At 52.1% G+C, this 17,357-nt stretch overlaps 1 protein-coding gene across 1 annotated transcript; it reads right to left on the reverse strand.

Moving 5' to 3' along the window:
• Positions 1-1,513: 1,513 nt before the first annotated feature.
• LRFN3 (leucine rich repeat and fibronectin type III domain containing 3) lies at positions 1,514-8,528 on the reverse strand. Its single transcript, XM_070397927.1, has 3 exons — positions 7,523-8,528; positions 4,704-6,140; positions 1,514-2,116 (listed from the first exon to the last, which is right to left on the reverse strand). Exons 2-3 carry the CDS (start codon positions 6,122-6,124, stop codon positions 1,660-1,662), a joined length of 1,878 nt encoding a protein of 625 aa, XP_070254028.1. The 5' UTR covers positions 6,125-6,140; positions 7,523-8,528; the 3' UTR covers positions 1,514-1,659.
• Between the last annotated feature and the right edge of the window lie 8,829 nt (positions 8,529-17,357).

The following is a 17,357-nucleotide window of genomic DNA, read 5'->3' on the forward strand; positions in this document are numbered from 1 at the left end:
TCACCCTGCTCCTCACATCAGCATCACTCCAGAGAATACTGATAGGACCCAAGGTCCCTCCACATCTCTGCCTCTGGACCCACCAAAGAGTAGCTTGAGATCAAGGAGCACTATTTCTCTTCCTGCTAATCCCATTCCGGGATCTCCAATGAGGCCTGATATTTCCAAGGCCCAGGGTTTGGTCCTCCGAACCTCTTAGCATCTGAGGGGAGCCTAGGGCAGTTCAAGACAGTGAGGACCAGCCCTGGAGAGATGTGCAGAAAGGTCCAGATCAACCTGAACCAGGCTCTAGGCCCACAGAATGGCAGGTCTACACTCCCTCTCTACACTTTCTTACCTCCGACTTTCAAATCAGTGGAGTCTGGCATCTGTCCAACTGAACCCCTAACACTACTCTCACAGCAGCTTTGATATCATTAAACACAAGAATAACTTGGGTCTGACTTGCCCAGTTTGCTTCTATGTCCCTCCACCTGCTGCTCCAGTTTAGTCTTTTTTAGTCTATGCTTTTCGTTGTCTGTCCCTTAGACGTGAAAAGTCCAGAGGCCGAGGCCCCCTGACTATCACCCTCTGGATGCCCTCTGGGTACTCCACATCCACCAAGTCCCATTGGCTTTGGCATCTTCCCCAAATCTGCCCCTTCTCCCTGGTCCAGTATCATAGCAGCTCCGCTGTCCCTTCCTTGGCCAGAGCCTTGGGCCTCATCCTGGACACTTCCCTCCCCCATGGTTCTTCAGCTCCATAACTCAGCCACTCAGTTTCCTGAATGTCCCCTCACCCAACTCAACTGCTTTCCCCAGCCCCACCCTCCCTGATCCAGTCTTGTCCTTACTCACACAGGTCCTTACCCTGGCTTCCACCCGGGCTCCTTACATCAGTCTTCCCCTCTGGTCCACCTTCCCCATGGCAGCTAGAAGGATCTTCCTAAAGCCCAAACCTGACGCTGTCCTCCTCTGCATTAAATCTTCCTTGGCTTCTCAATACTATCCGGCCAGAGTCTGAGCTCCTCCGCCCGGAAAGCCTGGACCCTGCTCACCCCTCCTACCTCTCCTCTATCACAGCACCCCCAATGTCTGGCACTTACGAAGCCCTTGGTTGTACTGTGCCCTCTGCCTGGAACACCCTTCCCTCTGCTCTTGGCCAGTTATCTCCTTCAGAGGGAATTCTCAGGTCCCATCTCTCTTCCAGGAAGCTCTTCCTAGCCTGAGTCAGGCCCCTTTCCTGGGCTCCCACAGTCTCCCAGGCTTCCCTCATGACCACATCTCTGATCACTGTCTGAGGGCAGAGCTGGGGCTGTCAGAGTCACCACAGCATCACCCATCACGGGACGTGCTCAGAGACGACGCTCAAGGAATGTCTGTTGACTAAATGGACGACCATCCTCAGCCACATCCAGGGACCTTGGACAGAACTAGGTGGATCTCTCCCCAGAAGAGGCATCCCCAGCTCCAGGCCCTGCATGATCCTCCCAACTCCCACAGACAGAGACAAGGGCAAGGGCCCAGGCCCAAGCTTAGAAAAATAGGACTTTCTTGTTGTGCCCCTCAGTGCCCCTGACACCCTCCCCATCAGAGTTTTAAAAACCGTGAACAATTTGGTGAGTCTGAGGCCAGGTCCCACAGGGTGCTTAAGTCCTGCCACCCCTTGGTGGGCACGAGGCTAGGGTCCTGTGGGTTCGTGACTGGGCCCCCAGGGCTCACAGTCCAGCTGGACCATGGTATGGGCCCTCGGTGCGGAGGGCTCAGGAGCAGACGGGGCCTGTGTGGTGCCGTTGGTCTGGGAGCAAACGCTGCTGACGGGTGCGGGTGCCTTGGCCTTGCCGGGGGGCTGGCCACCGTGCACCTTGTAGCGCATAAGCAGAACGAAGATGAAGACCAGTACTGAGGCCACGATGACACCACCCAGCGCGATGATCATGGTGCCGCCCAGGAAGGGTGCATGCGGGACCCCGCAGGGTTGCAGTGTGGGCTCTGTGGAGAAGCGAGCGCAGCCAACAGGCCGTGTAGCTGTCAGCCCTGTGGTGCTGTCCTCATACACTGCTAGCACGCACAGATCATAGGTGCGGCCGGACGCCAGGTCTGTCAACAGGAAGGATCGGCTGTCGGCTGAGATCATCCTGGAGGGACAGGCAGGTAGAGGTCAAGTCTCCAGCTACCAGCACCCACCCTGCACTCCATCCCCACCCTCCCGTCTAGAGAATTTCTCCCCAGAACAGCTGTTGCATTTCACTCTAACCTCTGAATTCCCTCTAACCACTGCTGGAATTCCCTCTAGTCTGACACCCAGTCAGTGGCCTGACTGATATGCCTCCAGTCTGTTAGCCAATTTTACCTCAGCCCACCATCTAATTTTACTGTCACATTCCTCTCAAATCCCCCAGTATGATCTTCCTTTAGTCCCCAAGCTCAAATTCCCTCCAGTGCCACTGCCCCCTTCCCCTCTGCTCTGCTGCCTAGTTTCACTCTAGCTCAGGGGTGGGCAAACTTTTTGACTCGAGGGCCACAGTGGGTTCTTAAACTGGACCGGAGGGCCGGAACAAAAGCATGGATGGAGTGTTTGTGTGAACTAATATAAATTCAAAGTAAACATCATTTCATAAAAGGGTACGGTCTTTTTTTTTTTTAGTTTTATTCATTTCAAACAGGCCGGATCCGGCCCGCGGGCCGTAGTTTGCCCACGGCTGCTCTAGCCTCACTGCCCAATTTCTCTGTGGCCCACAGCGTGAGTTCTCCCAGTCCTGTTTCATTTTATACCCAGCTGCCTGATTTCCATCCTGCACTGCCAGCCCAAATTCCCACCAGCCTGCAACCGAAGTTCCCTCTAACTTTGCTGCCCAATTTTGCTCCACTCCACCACTTAATTTCACTCTGGTCCCCCCACCCTATTCTCCCCTACCTCACTGTCTGAGTTCCTTCAGTCCTTCACCCTGTTTCCCACCAGCCTACCACCTGAGCTCCTTCTAGCCCTACTGCCAGAAATCTCTTTAGCGCACCGCCCAATTGCATCCTCGCCCTCTCTGACCTCCCTCTAACCCAATTTCCATTTCCTTCTAACCCCATATCCAATTTCCCTCTAATTCCACCTCTCAGTCTCCCTCTAACTTCTGACTTCCCTCCAGCCTGTGCCGATTTCTCTTTGCCTCTAGTGTACAGTTAGATTCTTTCTAATCTAACCACCGGATTCCTCCATATCACTGAGCCTGATTTTCTTCTAACCTGCCAATGAACACCTTCCTAGTCCCATTGTCTTATTATATTTATAACCTGCTTTCCAGTGAGTCCTGTCATCTGATACCTTTTTCATTAAACTGATGTGTCTCAGTCACCACTGCTAATTTTTTTCTCTGTTGCCTTATTTCTTTCCAGCTCTGCCTTCTGATTCTTTTTATCTCTGTTGCTTAGTTTCTCTAACACCCAATTCCACTATACTTCCTTTTGTAGCAGAGCACTCTGTTGGAGATTTAATTTGTTTTATAATCAGTTTTCTTCTTAAATTGCTTTAATGAGGGAGGTACAGGAAACTCTGTGATTGGCTCTGGGAGGGTGACTAGGAGAGCATTTGTCCCATCCCCTGCCAGGCACAGTGGACAGAATATGTGTGATTTTCAGGTGTGGGCCCTCCATGGAATCTATTGAGCACACTGCCTATGAAAGAGAGTGGAATGAGCTTACTAGATTTCCAAGGCTGAAAAGGAGATCAAGTGATTATCTCTTGGGGTCCCCGAGGAGGGAAACAGGACCCAGATGCTAGGTTCACAGGTGCAGACCCCAAGTCTTAGGAGGCTCAGTTCTCCGCAGCCAGGAGGTGGGGACTGCACCATTGGCTCAGCCTGGCAGTGAGAACAGGGAGCCATCCACAGCTATCCATGCAAGGCTGGACTGGGTGAGAGGTCTCAGCAGCACCCACGTCAGCGCCAAAACTACAGACCACATGTGGCACAGCAGATGTTCCAAGTACTCTCCAGCTCAGGGGCAGAAATTACACTGGCCCATCTCTTGGAGTATTTAAGCTCCAGGTTTTGTGTTTGCAACAAGAGAAGAGAGAAGGGAATCCCCAACAGTGGCAAACTGAACATTCCTGCTCACCTAGCAGGTGGAGCTTGAATTAGGTTTAATTTGATTTAGAAAATAAAAAATTGAGATGTTGCATATAAGAACTCCAAATATGTGGAGCAGTTCACACTGCACAAACCCAAAGTGAAATCTGTTTAACTTCCTTCCCATTTTCCTTTTAACCTCTGGTCTGAGTGCCTTTGCAGCAGGGCTGACTCATTTCATTTTTCCCATGATCACTGTACCTTCTTGATCTCTTTTTCTTCCTGCAGCCTATCTTGTATCTAGCCCTGTCATCTGGAAACACCTGGTCTCTCTTTTCCTTTACTAAATTTGCTTGTATCTCCCCAAACTTGCCCTTCTCCATCGACTCTTTATTCTTTTGGCCTGGTTACTTTTTACTCTTGCTGCCTAATTTCCTTTATATGTTTGTTACTATTACTTTTGCTGCCTTATTTCTTTTTAACACTGCTGCCAGATTCCTTTTTACTCCCTCTGAATGGTTTCTTTTACCTTTGCTGTCTGATTTTCTTTGTAAGTCTGCAGCCTCATTTCTCAGCTGTGTTGCAGCCTGGGTATCAGTAGACATATCTCTAACCTTCCCTCCACTTAACTCCCCCACCCAAGCTGCCCACTGCCTGGACACTGCACCTGTAGACGAGGATGTCATCGGCTGAGCTGTTATACTGGATCTGGTACATGCGAATGCCTGGGATAGGCCGCTGATCTGGCCACTGGACGAGAGCAGCTGTGGCCCCATGCTCAGTCACCTGGACACCACGGTCAGTAGGGGGCCCAGTGTCTGCTGCCTTGGCGGAGGCGGAGGCAGAGGCAGCAGACGGTGGGGTGAGGACATCAGGATCCCCGTCCCGCGGGGGGTCACAGCTGGTGCTGTTGGCTAGCTGGGGTGGTGGTGGGGGACCCACGGTTAGTTCAACAGCAGCCGTGGCCTCACCAGCTGCATTGGCCGCAATGCAGGTGAAGATGCCTCCATCACTCGGCTCAGTGATCAGCAGCTCCAGCGTCCCATTCGGGAAGGCGCGAGCGCGGCTCGAGTTGCCCAGCAGCCGGCCCTGGGGTGATACCCAACGCACATGGGGCTCGGGGTCCCCCACAGCCCGACAGCGCAGGGCAGCTGGCCGACCAGCAGGCACTGCCAGCGGTGGTGAGCGGTGAGTTACCACAGGGGGTTCACACACAAACTCCTCCTCACCCACAGCCCAGAAGTAGCGGCCACCCAGAGCAGGTGGGGAGGCGCAGGCTTCCAGGTCATCCTCCCTCGCCAGCCGCCTCAGCCACACCAGCTCGCAGTTGCAGTGCAGGGGGTTCCCACCGAAGGCCAGCACCAGGGCAGAGGCAGGTGACCCCCGGGGCTTGGCTAGCAGTGGTAAGCGGGAGAAGAGTGGGTCAGGTGGGATGGTGGTCAGGCGGTTGGAGGTCATATCCAGCCGTGCCAACTTGTGCAGGCGGGAAAAGGCGCCAGCAGGCACAGAAGCCAGCAGGTTGTGGTCGAGGCCCAACGTATTGACGTTGCCCAGGCGGCCCAAAGCCTCCCAGGGCAGCTGTTCCAGGTTGTTGTAGGAGAGGTCGAGGTCTTCAAGTGTCTCGGCACAGTCGTCCAGGGCACCAGCTGCCAGGGCTGCCAGCTGGTTGTTGCTCAGGATGAGATGGCGCAAATTGACCAGGCCACGCAGCTGACCCTCGCCCAGTGAGGTTAGCCGGTTACCATCTAGATGCAGAGCACGCAGGGCGCGAAGATCAGCAAAGGCACCGGCTGCCACATGGCGGATGGTATTACGTGACAAGCTCAGATGCAGCAGGCCCGTCATGTTGGCCAGGTCACGGCGACGCACAGCCGCAATGAAGTTGTCCGCTAGGCGCAACTCGGCTGCCCTGCGGTCCAGCGAGGGTGGCACAAATAGAAGGCCTGCCCCTGGGCACAGCACACTTAGGGGCAGTGACTGTGTCTGGCAGCGGCAGCGACGGGGACACGGGCTGTGTGTAGCTAGCTGGGGTGGAGATGAGGCAGGGGCCAGCGGCAGCAGGCAAAGGAGCAGCGGGAGGACGGCCATCTCGGGCAGCGGTGGCCTGCAGGGAAGAAGGGAGGCATTAGGGCAGGCCGAGGTCAGAAGAGGGGTACCAGAGGGGGCTGGGGTGGTCCAAGACCAGGAGAAAAGGTCACAATGAGCTAAGAGCAAAAGAGTTGGTTAATGACGGTGGTCAAAGACTCAGATGTATCATGGGAGGACAGAGGGAGCAGAAATGAACAAAGATGGTCAGAAGGCAGGGAGGTGATTAGAAATGGCCAGAGATGGTGAGAGAATGGGAGGGTTGGTCAGGGTGGCGGTGATTAGAAGATAAGCAAGAGGGTTTTAGACATGGTCACCAAGAGATGGTCAAGGATGGCTAAAGAGAGAAGAGGTGGTCAGAAGTAGTTGAAAATGATCAGAGAAGAGAGATGGTTAGAGATAATCAAGAAGATAAGTGGTGGACAAAGAGAGAGGAAGTGGTCAGGGGTGGTCAGACCTAGGAGAGATGGTAAAAGATGGTCAGAAATGGTCAAAAGCCAGTCAGGAGGAGAGGACAGCTGGGCGATGGGTGTGAGGAGAGGTCATCAGACAGAGGGAAGGCAGCCAGGGATATTAGAAATGATCACAGAAACAGAGAAGAGAGGTAGTCAGTAAAGGCCAGAGATGGTCAGATGGTTGTCAACTGGCAATTAGGGTCAGGAGTGGGAGGAGGGCAAGAGAGAAAGGAATGTGGACAGGGGAAGTCGGAGAATAGACAGACAGAAGTGGCTGGAGAGAAGAGTCATAGACAGAGATGTCAAAAATGGTCAGACAGTCAAAGGCCACAGCTGAGAGTCAGGGCCGGAGAAGGGCAAGAGAGCCGATGAAAGATGACTAGAGAGCAGCTAAGATATCAAAGGTGGTCACTGAGTGAAGCAGTAGATAGAGGTGGCCAGAGAGAGAAGCTGTGGACAGGGCTGTGGACGATCAAAGACAGAAGAGGTGGACAGAGATGGTTACTGAGATGAGTGGTGGCCAGAGGTGGCCACAGAGAGGAGATGTGGACAGAAGTGTCAAAGATGGTCAGAGAGAGAGGTGGAGAAAAGAGACAGGAGTGGTGGATAGGAGAGGCAGGCAGGAGAGGTGGTTGGAGATGGTCAGACAAGATACATGGTGGGAAGAAGTTAGAAGATCTACTGGGAGTGAGTCACAGACCTAGAGATCCCATCAACTGGGGAAGAGGAGATCAGAGAGGGGCAGGGCTGGCCAAATGCCCACAGAGTGTCTGAGGCAGAGGAACTGGAGGTAGACCCATGCGTGGGGGTGTCTGTTTCTGGGAGAAACCCTGAGGATTCCCAGGGTTACATGGTCCTTACCTACCCCCATCCCCAGCCACAAAGTTCCTCTCTAGTCCCTCCCCATGATGGGAGTCACTGAGAAACTCCCTCCCAATAGCCTTACCTGAGTTGGAAGCGTCCCAGGGAGCAGAGTCTTCAGGCTCCCAGGGGGTCAAAGGTCAGGGCTCTGGAGGGGGTGCTCAGTCGTTCCTTCCTGTCCCCAAGGCCTCTGTAGAGGGACTGTCCTCGTGTCTCAGCTTATACATGTGGTCATGGAGTCTCTAGACCTTGATACTTACAGTCCCAGATCCTCAAATATTGGGCAACTAGGGTCCAATTTTAGAGACCCAGGCACCCCTTTAGGTTGTTCAGAGTCAGGGTCACTCAGCTCCAGTCTTGGGATGCGAAACAGCCAAATGGAGAGTTTAGGGTCTAAGTCCTAAGTCCAGTCTTGGGGTCTGGTACTGGGGTGCTGGGTTCAGTTATTGGGGGTGCTAAGTCAAGTTTTGGAGGTCTCTAGTCCCAGATTTCAGCATTCAGGTTTGCAGCAAGGACTTCAGGCCAGAACTCAGGTTTAGGCCCCTTGGAATGCCAGGGTTCGGATCTTGGAATTTGAGGCCTAAATCTCAGGGTTCGGGTCCCAAGTAGTGGATTCTGGGGGAATAGACACAGGAATCCCATCCCAGATTTCAAGGTCTCAGGCACAGAATTCAGAGTTTAGCTCCAGATTGGGGGGTTTAGATTCCAAATATTGAGGTTCAGGCTCCAAATGTTGGGATCCATATTCCAAATCTTGGGGCTCAGGTTCCAAATGTTGGGTTCTCAGCGACTGATATTGAGATTCCAGCCCCAGATATTGGTGTTCAGACTCCTGTCTTGGGGTCCCTGTTTCCAGCTCTCTGGGTCCAATCTCGGAGTGCAGGCCCCCGATGTCGGGCTGCAGGCTCTGTGGTGCAGGCTACCAGCTTGCTTCCCAGTGTGTGGCGGAGGCTGGCCAGGAGCGAAGGGGTCGGCTGCGGTGGGGGAGGGGACGGCCAGGAAGCCCCGGGGGCCGGGGTGGGGCGCGCAGACCCGGGCACGCAGGGTGAGGGCACCGCAGCGCAGGAGGGGCGCAGGGGGGAGGGGCCGTTCTCAGAGACCCCTCCCCCGCCGGGGCCGGGGCGGGGGCCGGGGCGGGGGCTGGGCAGGCAGGCCGGGCCGGGTGCTCCCGCGGCCTCCACGCCGGGAACCCAGGGCCGCGCGCGCGCCCGCGCTTAAAGGCGCAGGCTCGGCGCGCGCCCGAGCTTAAAGGTGTAGGCTGCCCTCCCGTTTTCAAAGGCGCATCCCCGCCCCCGCCTCCCAGGGAATCGCCCGGGCGTTGCTTGGGAGCAAGAATCCTGGGATACAGACAGAGACACAGAGATAGAGACAGAGACAGAAAATATGGGCAGACTTCGATTGGGGGGACAGAGAGAAGTAGAATGAGAAAGACAGAGACAGAGAGAAAGACACAGACATATTCAAGGTGCGATAGAAATACAAAGAGACACTGAGAAACCCAGAGAGAAACAGAGAGGAGTCAAGGACAAGTCAGAGACTGAGAAAGACAAAGACATAAAGAAAGTCAAAGAGACATAGTAGGGGGACTGAGCTGGGCCGACTCAGCTGTGAGGATGGGTATGTGTACGTGTGTGTGTGTGTGTGTGTGTGTGTGTCCAGTTCTCATTCAGAGCATTGACTGTGGCCCTCCATCCCAGAGTCCCTGGACCCCCAAACCTGTCTCCTTCCGTCCCCTGTCTCAGCACCACCTCCCTGATGTCCTTTCCACAAGTGGAGCTTCCTTACCTGGACCCTGCCCAGCAAACAGGACTGACCTTTCGGGCCAGAGGAGGGACTACTCCTCCCCAAGACTCCTTGCCCTGGCTGCAAAGGGGAAATCTGACTTCAAGACCGTGCCCTCTGGACTTGGAGCCAGACATCAAGACACACTGACTAGCCCTAGCTGGTGTGCTCAGTGGTTAGAGTGTTGGCCTGTGCACTCAGGGTCCTGGATTCAATTCCTGTCCAAGGGCATGTACCTCGGTTGCAGGTTCCCTCCCAGCCCCCGATGGGAGCACACGAGGGAGGCAACCAGTCAATGTGTCTCTCAAGCCTCTCTCTCTCTCTCTCTCTCTCTCTCTCTCGTCTCCCACTCCCTCCTTCCCTTCTGCTCTCTCTGAAAAGCAATGGAAAAAACATCTCCAGGTGAGGATTAACAAAAAACAAACAAACAAAAAAGATACACTGACCAGATGTCCCATGGAAGAAGGAGATGGGAAATGGGACAGAGGCAGGGGCTTGCTAGGTTGACCCAGAGAAGTGTATCCATTGAGTTCCCCTCTCCACTCACATTTACGGCCCCAGAGGACCTACTGGAATTGTACTAACACATGACTCACCAGGACTGGTGTCTGCCTATCCTGATGCTTGTGAGAGGAGAGGGAGGGTATGTGGGGTGTCCCACATGTCTCATGGTGATGGTGTTGCAGGAAGAGGGATGTGGGAAGTGGTCTACAAGCCTGACCTGGAACGTGGTTATAGTAACAGGGAGGACCTGATCTTTTGAGAGCCCTGGTCTAAAGGGAACACAGCCTTGGCCAATGGCCATGGCCCTAGCCTAGTGGAACCTGGATGGTCATAAACCACCTCTGGGAACCCTCATCTGAGTAGAGGAATAAAGTGACCTTCTTGGGGACAGGGTCACCCACTTTGGCGGCCCTAACTTTGCTGAAAGTTTCATAACAGACTTTAGGCTCCTTCCACTTACGTGTATTGAAAAATTGCAGCTAAAATGAACTCAGCTCAAGGGCCCATCTTTCCAGATCATTAGCAAAGTTCATCATGCTCCTGGCCCAGCACAGTGGATACGGTTTTGCAGACACTCAGAAAAAGGACAGTTTTAGGGATGCTACAGAAATGGTGAAGGTGAGGGGAGACAGAGGGAAACACCCGAAGATAATGCCCTGAGAAGAGTGGGATTAGGATTCAGTAGAACTGGTTTATTTGGGGGCTGGGGAACCCAGGAAATGGGCGAGGGAGGAAGCAGAGTGAAACAGAGAAAGAGGAAAGTGGAGAAGAAGGTGGAGATGAAAAACACGTTACCCTTCTGGGCAACTAGGGCTCAGTTCTTCTGAGGAACATTAAGGAACCGTGTAGAACACAGACTTGTCGTTTCCCCTCTTCCTCCCACCTGCAAAATTCAGAGAGGCTGGGGCATTTATCCATCCATTCTTGCCCATTTGTGGGGAGGGGGTAGTACTGAGAACCATCCCAATCTTGTAACAGGACAACCAAGGGGTCCAGGCTGCCTGTTTCTATTTCAGCCAATTAAGCAGAGACAGGATTGAATCATATATCAGCGTTTATTCCAATAATGCCGGCATTATGGGCGAGCAGCAGGTTATCAACAAAAATCTGCTCCACTCCACCATAAGCCAGCTGCTTATATTGGGTAGAAGGACAAAGATTACATGGGAAAGTGTGAATTACAGGAATGGGAAAGTAGGCACAGGATAATCATTACAGGATACAAGTCATGCAGGCTGGGGCAGGAGGGCGGGGGGGTCACAGAGGGTGAGTGCCTCTGGGAGCCCTGGGACGGGATTACAGGCAATAGGGCTGGGGGTTGTCAAGAGCAGGTGCCTCCAGGACTAGATTGTCTCAGCTCCCAGGTTGTAAATCTTTCCATAATGATAGGCAGTTCTCAGAAGGAGAATGGACTGCATCCCAATGTTAGCTCCCATGTCTCAGCCAAGTGAAAATGTGCTTTGTAATCAGAACAGGACCATCATGGTTATCAAAGCATGATTAATCATGATTAATATTTCTTATAACTAGAGGCCCGGTGCACAAATATTTGTGCACTGGGGGGGGGGGGGGGGGGGGGGGGTCAGCCCGGCCTGTGCCCTCTCACAGTCTGGGACCCCTTAGGAGATAAAGACCTGCTGGCTTAGGCCTGCTCCCGGGTGGAGGAGGGCAGACCCAATCCCTAGGTGCAGCCCCTGGTCGGGCTCAGAGCAGGGCCGATTGGGGAGTTGGGGCGCCGCCCCGTCATGCACAGAGCAGGGTGGATTGGGAGGTTGCGATGCCACCCTCAGTCACGCTCAGGGTGGGGCCGATTGGGGGGTTGGGGCACCGCCCCCTGTCACACTCAAGGCAGGGTCGATGGAGAGGTAGCGGTGCCACCCCCTGTCACGCACAGAGCAGGGCCAATCAGGGGGTTGAGGAGCTCCCCCCTGTCACTCACAGAGTAGGGCCGATAGGGGAGTTAGAGCACTGCCCCCTGTCACCCACAGAGCAGGGCAGATCAGGGGGTTGGGGTGCCACCACTGTCACACTCAGGGCAGGGCCAATGGGGAGGTTATGGCTCTACCCTGTCACACACAGAGCAGAGCCTGTTGGGGGGGGGGGGTTGGGGCGCCGCCCTCTATCACCCACAGAGCAGGGCTGATCAGGGGGTTGGGGCGCAGCCACTGTCACACTCAGGGCAGGGCTGATGGGGAGGTTATGGCTCTACCCTGTCACACACAGAGCAGGGCCCGTGGGGGCGGGAGGGGGGGGGTGGTTGGGGCACCGAACCCTGTCACACACAGAGCCGCAGGGTGATCAGGGGGTTTGGGCGCTGCCCCCTGTCATGCTGATCCGGTGCTGGGAGGCATGTTACCCTTTTACTATATAGGATAGAGGCCTGGGGGCCGGCTGTTTTGCCCTGAAGGGTGTCCTGGATCAGGGTGGGGGTCCCCACTGGGGTGCCTGGCCAGTCTGGGTGAGGAGCTGAGGGCTGCTTTCAGGCTGGCAATTGACTGAAGCTCCCAACCACTCCTTGTTTTTCTTTTTTTTTTAATTCTGGGCCAGCTTTAGCTCTGGCTCTAGCTCTGAGGCTTCCGCTGCTATAATCGAAACAAAGTACAACTCTAGCTCTGAGCTCCCGGCTGGCTGAAAGCTGGTTTCTGGGGTTTTGTTTTGCAACATAGTTTCTTAGAGTTGTAGCTCAGAGACCAGGCAAGTCAGGCGGGGAACGGGAACGTTGCAGTCTGCAGTCACTGGAGCAAGCAAGCCTCATGTTCGCTTCCAGCTGCCTGGCTGCCGGCCGCCATCTTGGCTGACAGTTAATTTGCATAAGGATATGCTGATTAGCCAATGGAAAGGGTAGCGGTCGTACGCCAATTACCATGTTTCTCTTTTATTAGTGTAGATTATAATTCATTTCCAATATTCTGTTTCTGCCCCTAACAATCTGAGGCAGAAAAGGAGGGAGGGATGTCTTGTGTGAGCTAGACCAGTGATCCTCACACACTAGCTGCATTTGAATTACTTGAAGGACTTGTTAACCATAGACCGTCAGGCCCCAACCCCAGAGTTTCTGATTCAGTAAGTCTGAGGTGGGGTCCAAATATTTGCATCTCTAACAAGTTCCTGAGTGATGCTAATGCTGTTGGTCCAGGAACCACACTCTGAGAACCACTGGAGTAAACCGGGAATATCTGCAATGTGCATGGATCTGCCCACTACAGCTATGAAAAAACCTGGTGCACTGAGAGGATATAGCAACCCAAGTATGTGCCAAAGAGACCAAAGTACTTGGAGACATAAAGAGGTGTTTGGAAACAGAGACAGGCAGAGGCAAAGATGCTAGTTCTGTATTTACTGTAGATTTGTGAGCTAGATGACACTGCAGCAAAAGTAGCGACTGAGATAGCATTAGGTCCTGCCTTCACTGTGCTCACATTCCAAAAGAGGGAAAGACACATCTCCAGACAGCTCAGAGTAGTCTGGCCTCTGATGGGGAAAGCAAACGGATGTGGGACCCCAGAAGCAGGCCCTTAGGGAGTTAAGGTGGCTTCCTGCAGGAGGGCACCTTCATGCTGAAACCTGAAGGATAGTACAAATGAAGCAGGTGGACAAAGAACCCTCCTATGCTGTTTGTGTGCAGCTCAATGGTGCCTTAACGCCATAGCATATGCAGCCTGGGGGCTCTGGTGTGCCTGGATAGTATTACGCGTGGGTGTGCATGTGCTCATTTAGCTCCTGAAAGGGGATCCTGGTAGGATGGTTGTCTGGGGAACTCCACTTAATTGCTGCATTTACTTAATTTCAACATTTGGACAAGGGGACAGAAGCAATGGAAACAGCCACAAGAGGAAGAATGAGGTTACACTGCCTGAGAGCTGAGGGGACCTAAGTGAGAAGAGGACTGCTAGTGTCCATACACAGAGTCAGCTCGAATATACACAGATACACACAGAGGACATACCCATACTCACACATGCACATCAAGTACTCAGAGGCTCACCAGAACACACATGGACACAGCAGGGACATGGAACAAACATACACCTAGACTCATGTTTGAATTGAAGAGACATACACAAGTGCATACTTAGAAACACACACTTCTGTTTAAAAATAGATTTTATTGATTTTTTTACAGAGAGGGAGGGAGAGGGTTAGAGAGTCAGAAACATCGATGAGAGAGAAACATTGATCAGCTGCCTCCTGTACACCCCCTACTGGGGATGTGCCCACAACCAAGGTACATGCCTTTGACTGGAATCGAACCTGGGACCCTTGAGTCCACAGGCCGACGCTCTATCCACTGAGCCAAACCGGTTAGGGCAAAACACGCACTTCTGAAACACATACACAGACTCCTAGACATGTGAGAGGGTACATGTGCAGAAACATTCTTGTACACATGTGTAAATCATACACCCACTCATACATACAAGAAATATATAGGGTGGGACACCCTACAGACTCCAGAGACAAGAAATATATAGGGTGGGACAAACATAGGTTTACAGTTGTGAGTATGTGAAACACAGTTTATTCTTGTATTATTATTTATTAATTACTAGAGGCCCGGTACATGGAAATTCATGCACTGGAGTGGGGGTTCCCTCAGCCTGGCCTGCCCCCTCTCACAGTCTGGCAGCCCTTAGGGGTGGGAGGTGACCCGGTGATCAGGGGAAGGCAACGCCCCCATCACACCTCTGCTGCTGCCACTGCTGGCAGTGCAAGCCTCGGCCGGCCCTGGTTACCTGAGCCTCGGGTGGCCCTGGGCGGCTGGGCAGCCACCATCCGAGGCTTGCCTGTGCCTTGGGCTGGCCCTGGGCAACTGGGGGGCTGAGGAGACTAGGTGCCGCCATCTTGTGGCTGTGGGCGCAGCCATCTTTGAGGGTGGGGCAGTCAATTAGCATATTCCCTCCTTATTGGCTGTGGGCGCCACCATCTTTGCGACAGCATGAGGGTAATTAGCATATTCTCTCTTTATTAGATAAGATTGTTTTATTTTCCATATGAACATTTGTAAACCTACTTCTGCCCAACCCTGTATTTAGAGAGTCAAACAATTACAAGTGATGGGTACACATATACACACATGCACATGTGTGCATAAGTACAACCAAATTAAAGAAGTCAGTCTGTCTGCCAAAATAAAGTCACTTTAAAAATAAACAAACGTAGGCACCTTCCAAGTCAAGGTTTATCAGAGCAAGAAGAGATGGAGGTGGTGTCCCTTTATCCTCAACTAACACCCACCAACTCCAGTCTAGCCAGTGGGGTTCATGAGAATTAGCTCAGCTTTGTAATTAGCACATGAATCAGTACTGAGGACTGGGGACTCACTTTAAAGTTCAGGCCCGGCCCTGGCCAGGTAGCTCAGTTGGTTAGAGGTTGCAGGTTTGATCCCCTATCAGGACACATACAAGAATCAACCAATGACTGCATAAATAACTGGAACAACAAATTGATGTTTCTCTCCCTCTCCCTCAGTCCTCCCCCCTCCCCCCAAAAAAAGGATCAGGCCCGAAGGTACAGCCCCATATGGCCATATGGAAGGTCAACAGAGAGAAGCAGAAAGATTAGTACAGGCTCTCCCCTCACCATACACATACACTAACCATAAATCAGACTGATGGGTTCCAGGCAAGCACCAACTTCTCCCAAGACCCTATGCATGAGGTTCTGCTTAACTACAGTGGAAGACCTACCACAACTTTCAGGGTCTGCTTTAAGGACTTCCAGCTATCAACATGGAATACAACTTCTATAAGAATATGGAGAAAAGTTTACATTTGTGCAAAGAATGGAGGGAAATATACTGACAACTTTAAATAGCAAACAGAGAGACTTTGGGCCACTGTGTAGACCTGCCATGTAGAAGCCTGGCCACCACAGTGGGAGATCAGAGGCATGTTTTACAGAATGACTAGTGCTCAAGCTTTACTGATATCAGGGACCCAGAGAGGAAAGTTTAGTGTATTAGTGAGCATAATTCCAGCTGCTGTAACAAATAACCCTCTGGATTTCAGTGACTTCATATGATAGTTTGTTTTTCACCACAGGTGTCCTGCATGGTTGGCAGCTGTCCTCCATCTGGTGATTCATACACAGACTTGTTAATTTTGTGCCTCAATTATTTTATGGGGCTCAGAATTATCTGCTTCCACCTGGCAAATGGAAGGAGGTGGGATGTGGAAAATTCATCTACTTCTTTTAAAACATGGCCCATGTTTGGAGAGAACTAGTCACGTGGCCATCCTGAATGCAAAGGGGTGCTGAGAACATATTCCCAGGCTGGGCAGCTCCTTCTTAGTCACAATTATTTAAAGAGAGTGTGAATTACAATGGACTCAACATCAATCTCCCCCAAATCCACAGCCTCAGGAGAAGCAGAAGGAAGAGGCTATGGAACCTCGTTTCATCCTCTTGACCAAATCCTCTCCAGGGAGAAGTTCCTAGCCCCACCCTAAACACCCACACACCTAACCTGGTACTTGACTTTGGGGTGGGTGGTCACAAATTTGGCCTTTTTGAGGTCAGAGTGGATCTGGCTTGATTTGATAAATCTTTTTTTTTTTTTAATATATTTTATTGATTTTTTACAGAGAGGAAGGGAGAGAGATAGAGAGTTAGAAACATCGATGAGAGAGAGACATCGATCAGCCGCCTTCTGCACATCTCCTACTGGGGATGTGCCCGCAACCCAGGTACATGCCCTTGACCGGAATCGAACCTGGGACCTTTCAGTCCGCAGGCCGACGCTCTATCCACTGAGCCAAACCGGTTTTGGCTGATTTGATAAATCTTTAGGTCATTGCAGAAGGATGATAGTGCATGTACAGTGCTTTTCGCTAAGCATTTATTGAGCTCTCACTGTGTTGCAGGCCCAATGCCGGGAACATACCTGTGAATTAGATACAGTTCAGGCTTTGGAATTGTGTCTCCTCATAAGACAGAAAGAGAACAGATAATTTCTGAACCTGAGGGTGTCCCTTTTATACTCCATTGTGAACAAGATGGGGGGCAGAAGAGGGGCAAGGAAGCCACCAAGTCTGCTAGCCACATGATAGTGGGGTGGGGCTCATGGAAGGGATGGGGCAACATTGGAAGAGGTGATCATCTGGACCAAAAGGGGATAGGGCTTTCTAGGCATGGACATAATGGCTGTGTGCAAACACAGGTACTAATTAAAACCAAATGATTCCACTCCTAACACTGCTGATTCATGTGCTAATTATAAATTTATGCAATCATCAACTCTGTCTTGGAGTTGGGCTAAATCACAAACTTGGGTAGGAATGTGTGAGATAATCACCAACCAGAGATCCACATGCTAACTGCCATCTTGAATTGGTTCATGTGCTAAATACAACCTTGGGATAAATTAATAGAGTGATCGAAAGTGTTTTATTCAGTGAGGAAGAACACAGACTCTGAAACCTGACAGCATTGGTTCAAATCCCAGCTCTGCCACTGAGCAGCTGAATGGCTTTGGACAAATTATCCTTTCTCTGGCCTCAGCTTCATTCCTCTAAAGAGGTGAAGGGGGCTAATGGTATTTCAAATGGCAGCTGGGAGGATTAAATGAGACAATACATGTAAAGTGCTGGGAACAATGCCTGGCACATAAGTACTATGTTTACTGTATTAAGTGC

This window comes from Myotis yumanensis, unplaced genomic scaffold (genome assembly GCF_028538775.1).
Source record: "Myotis yumanensis isolate MYYU_CA2020_CCGP unplaced genomic scaffold, mMyoYum1.0.hap1 SCAF_18, whole genome shotgun sequence".
Lineage (NCBI taxonomy): Eukaryota > Metazoa > Chordata > Mammalia > Chiroptera > Vespertilionidae > Myotis > Myotis yumanensis.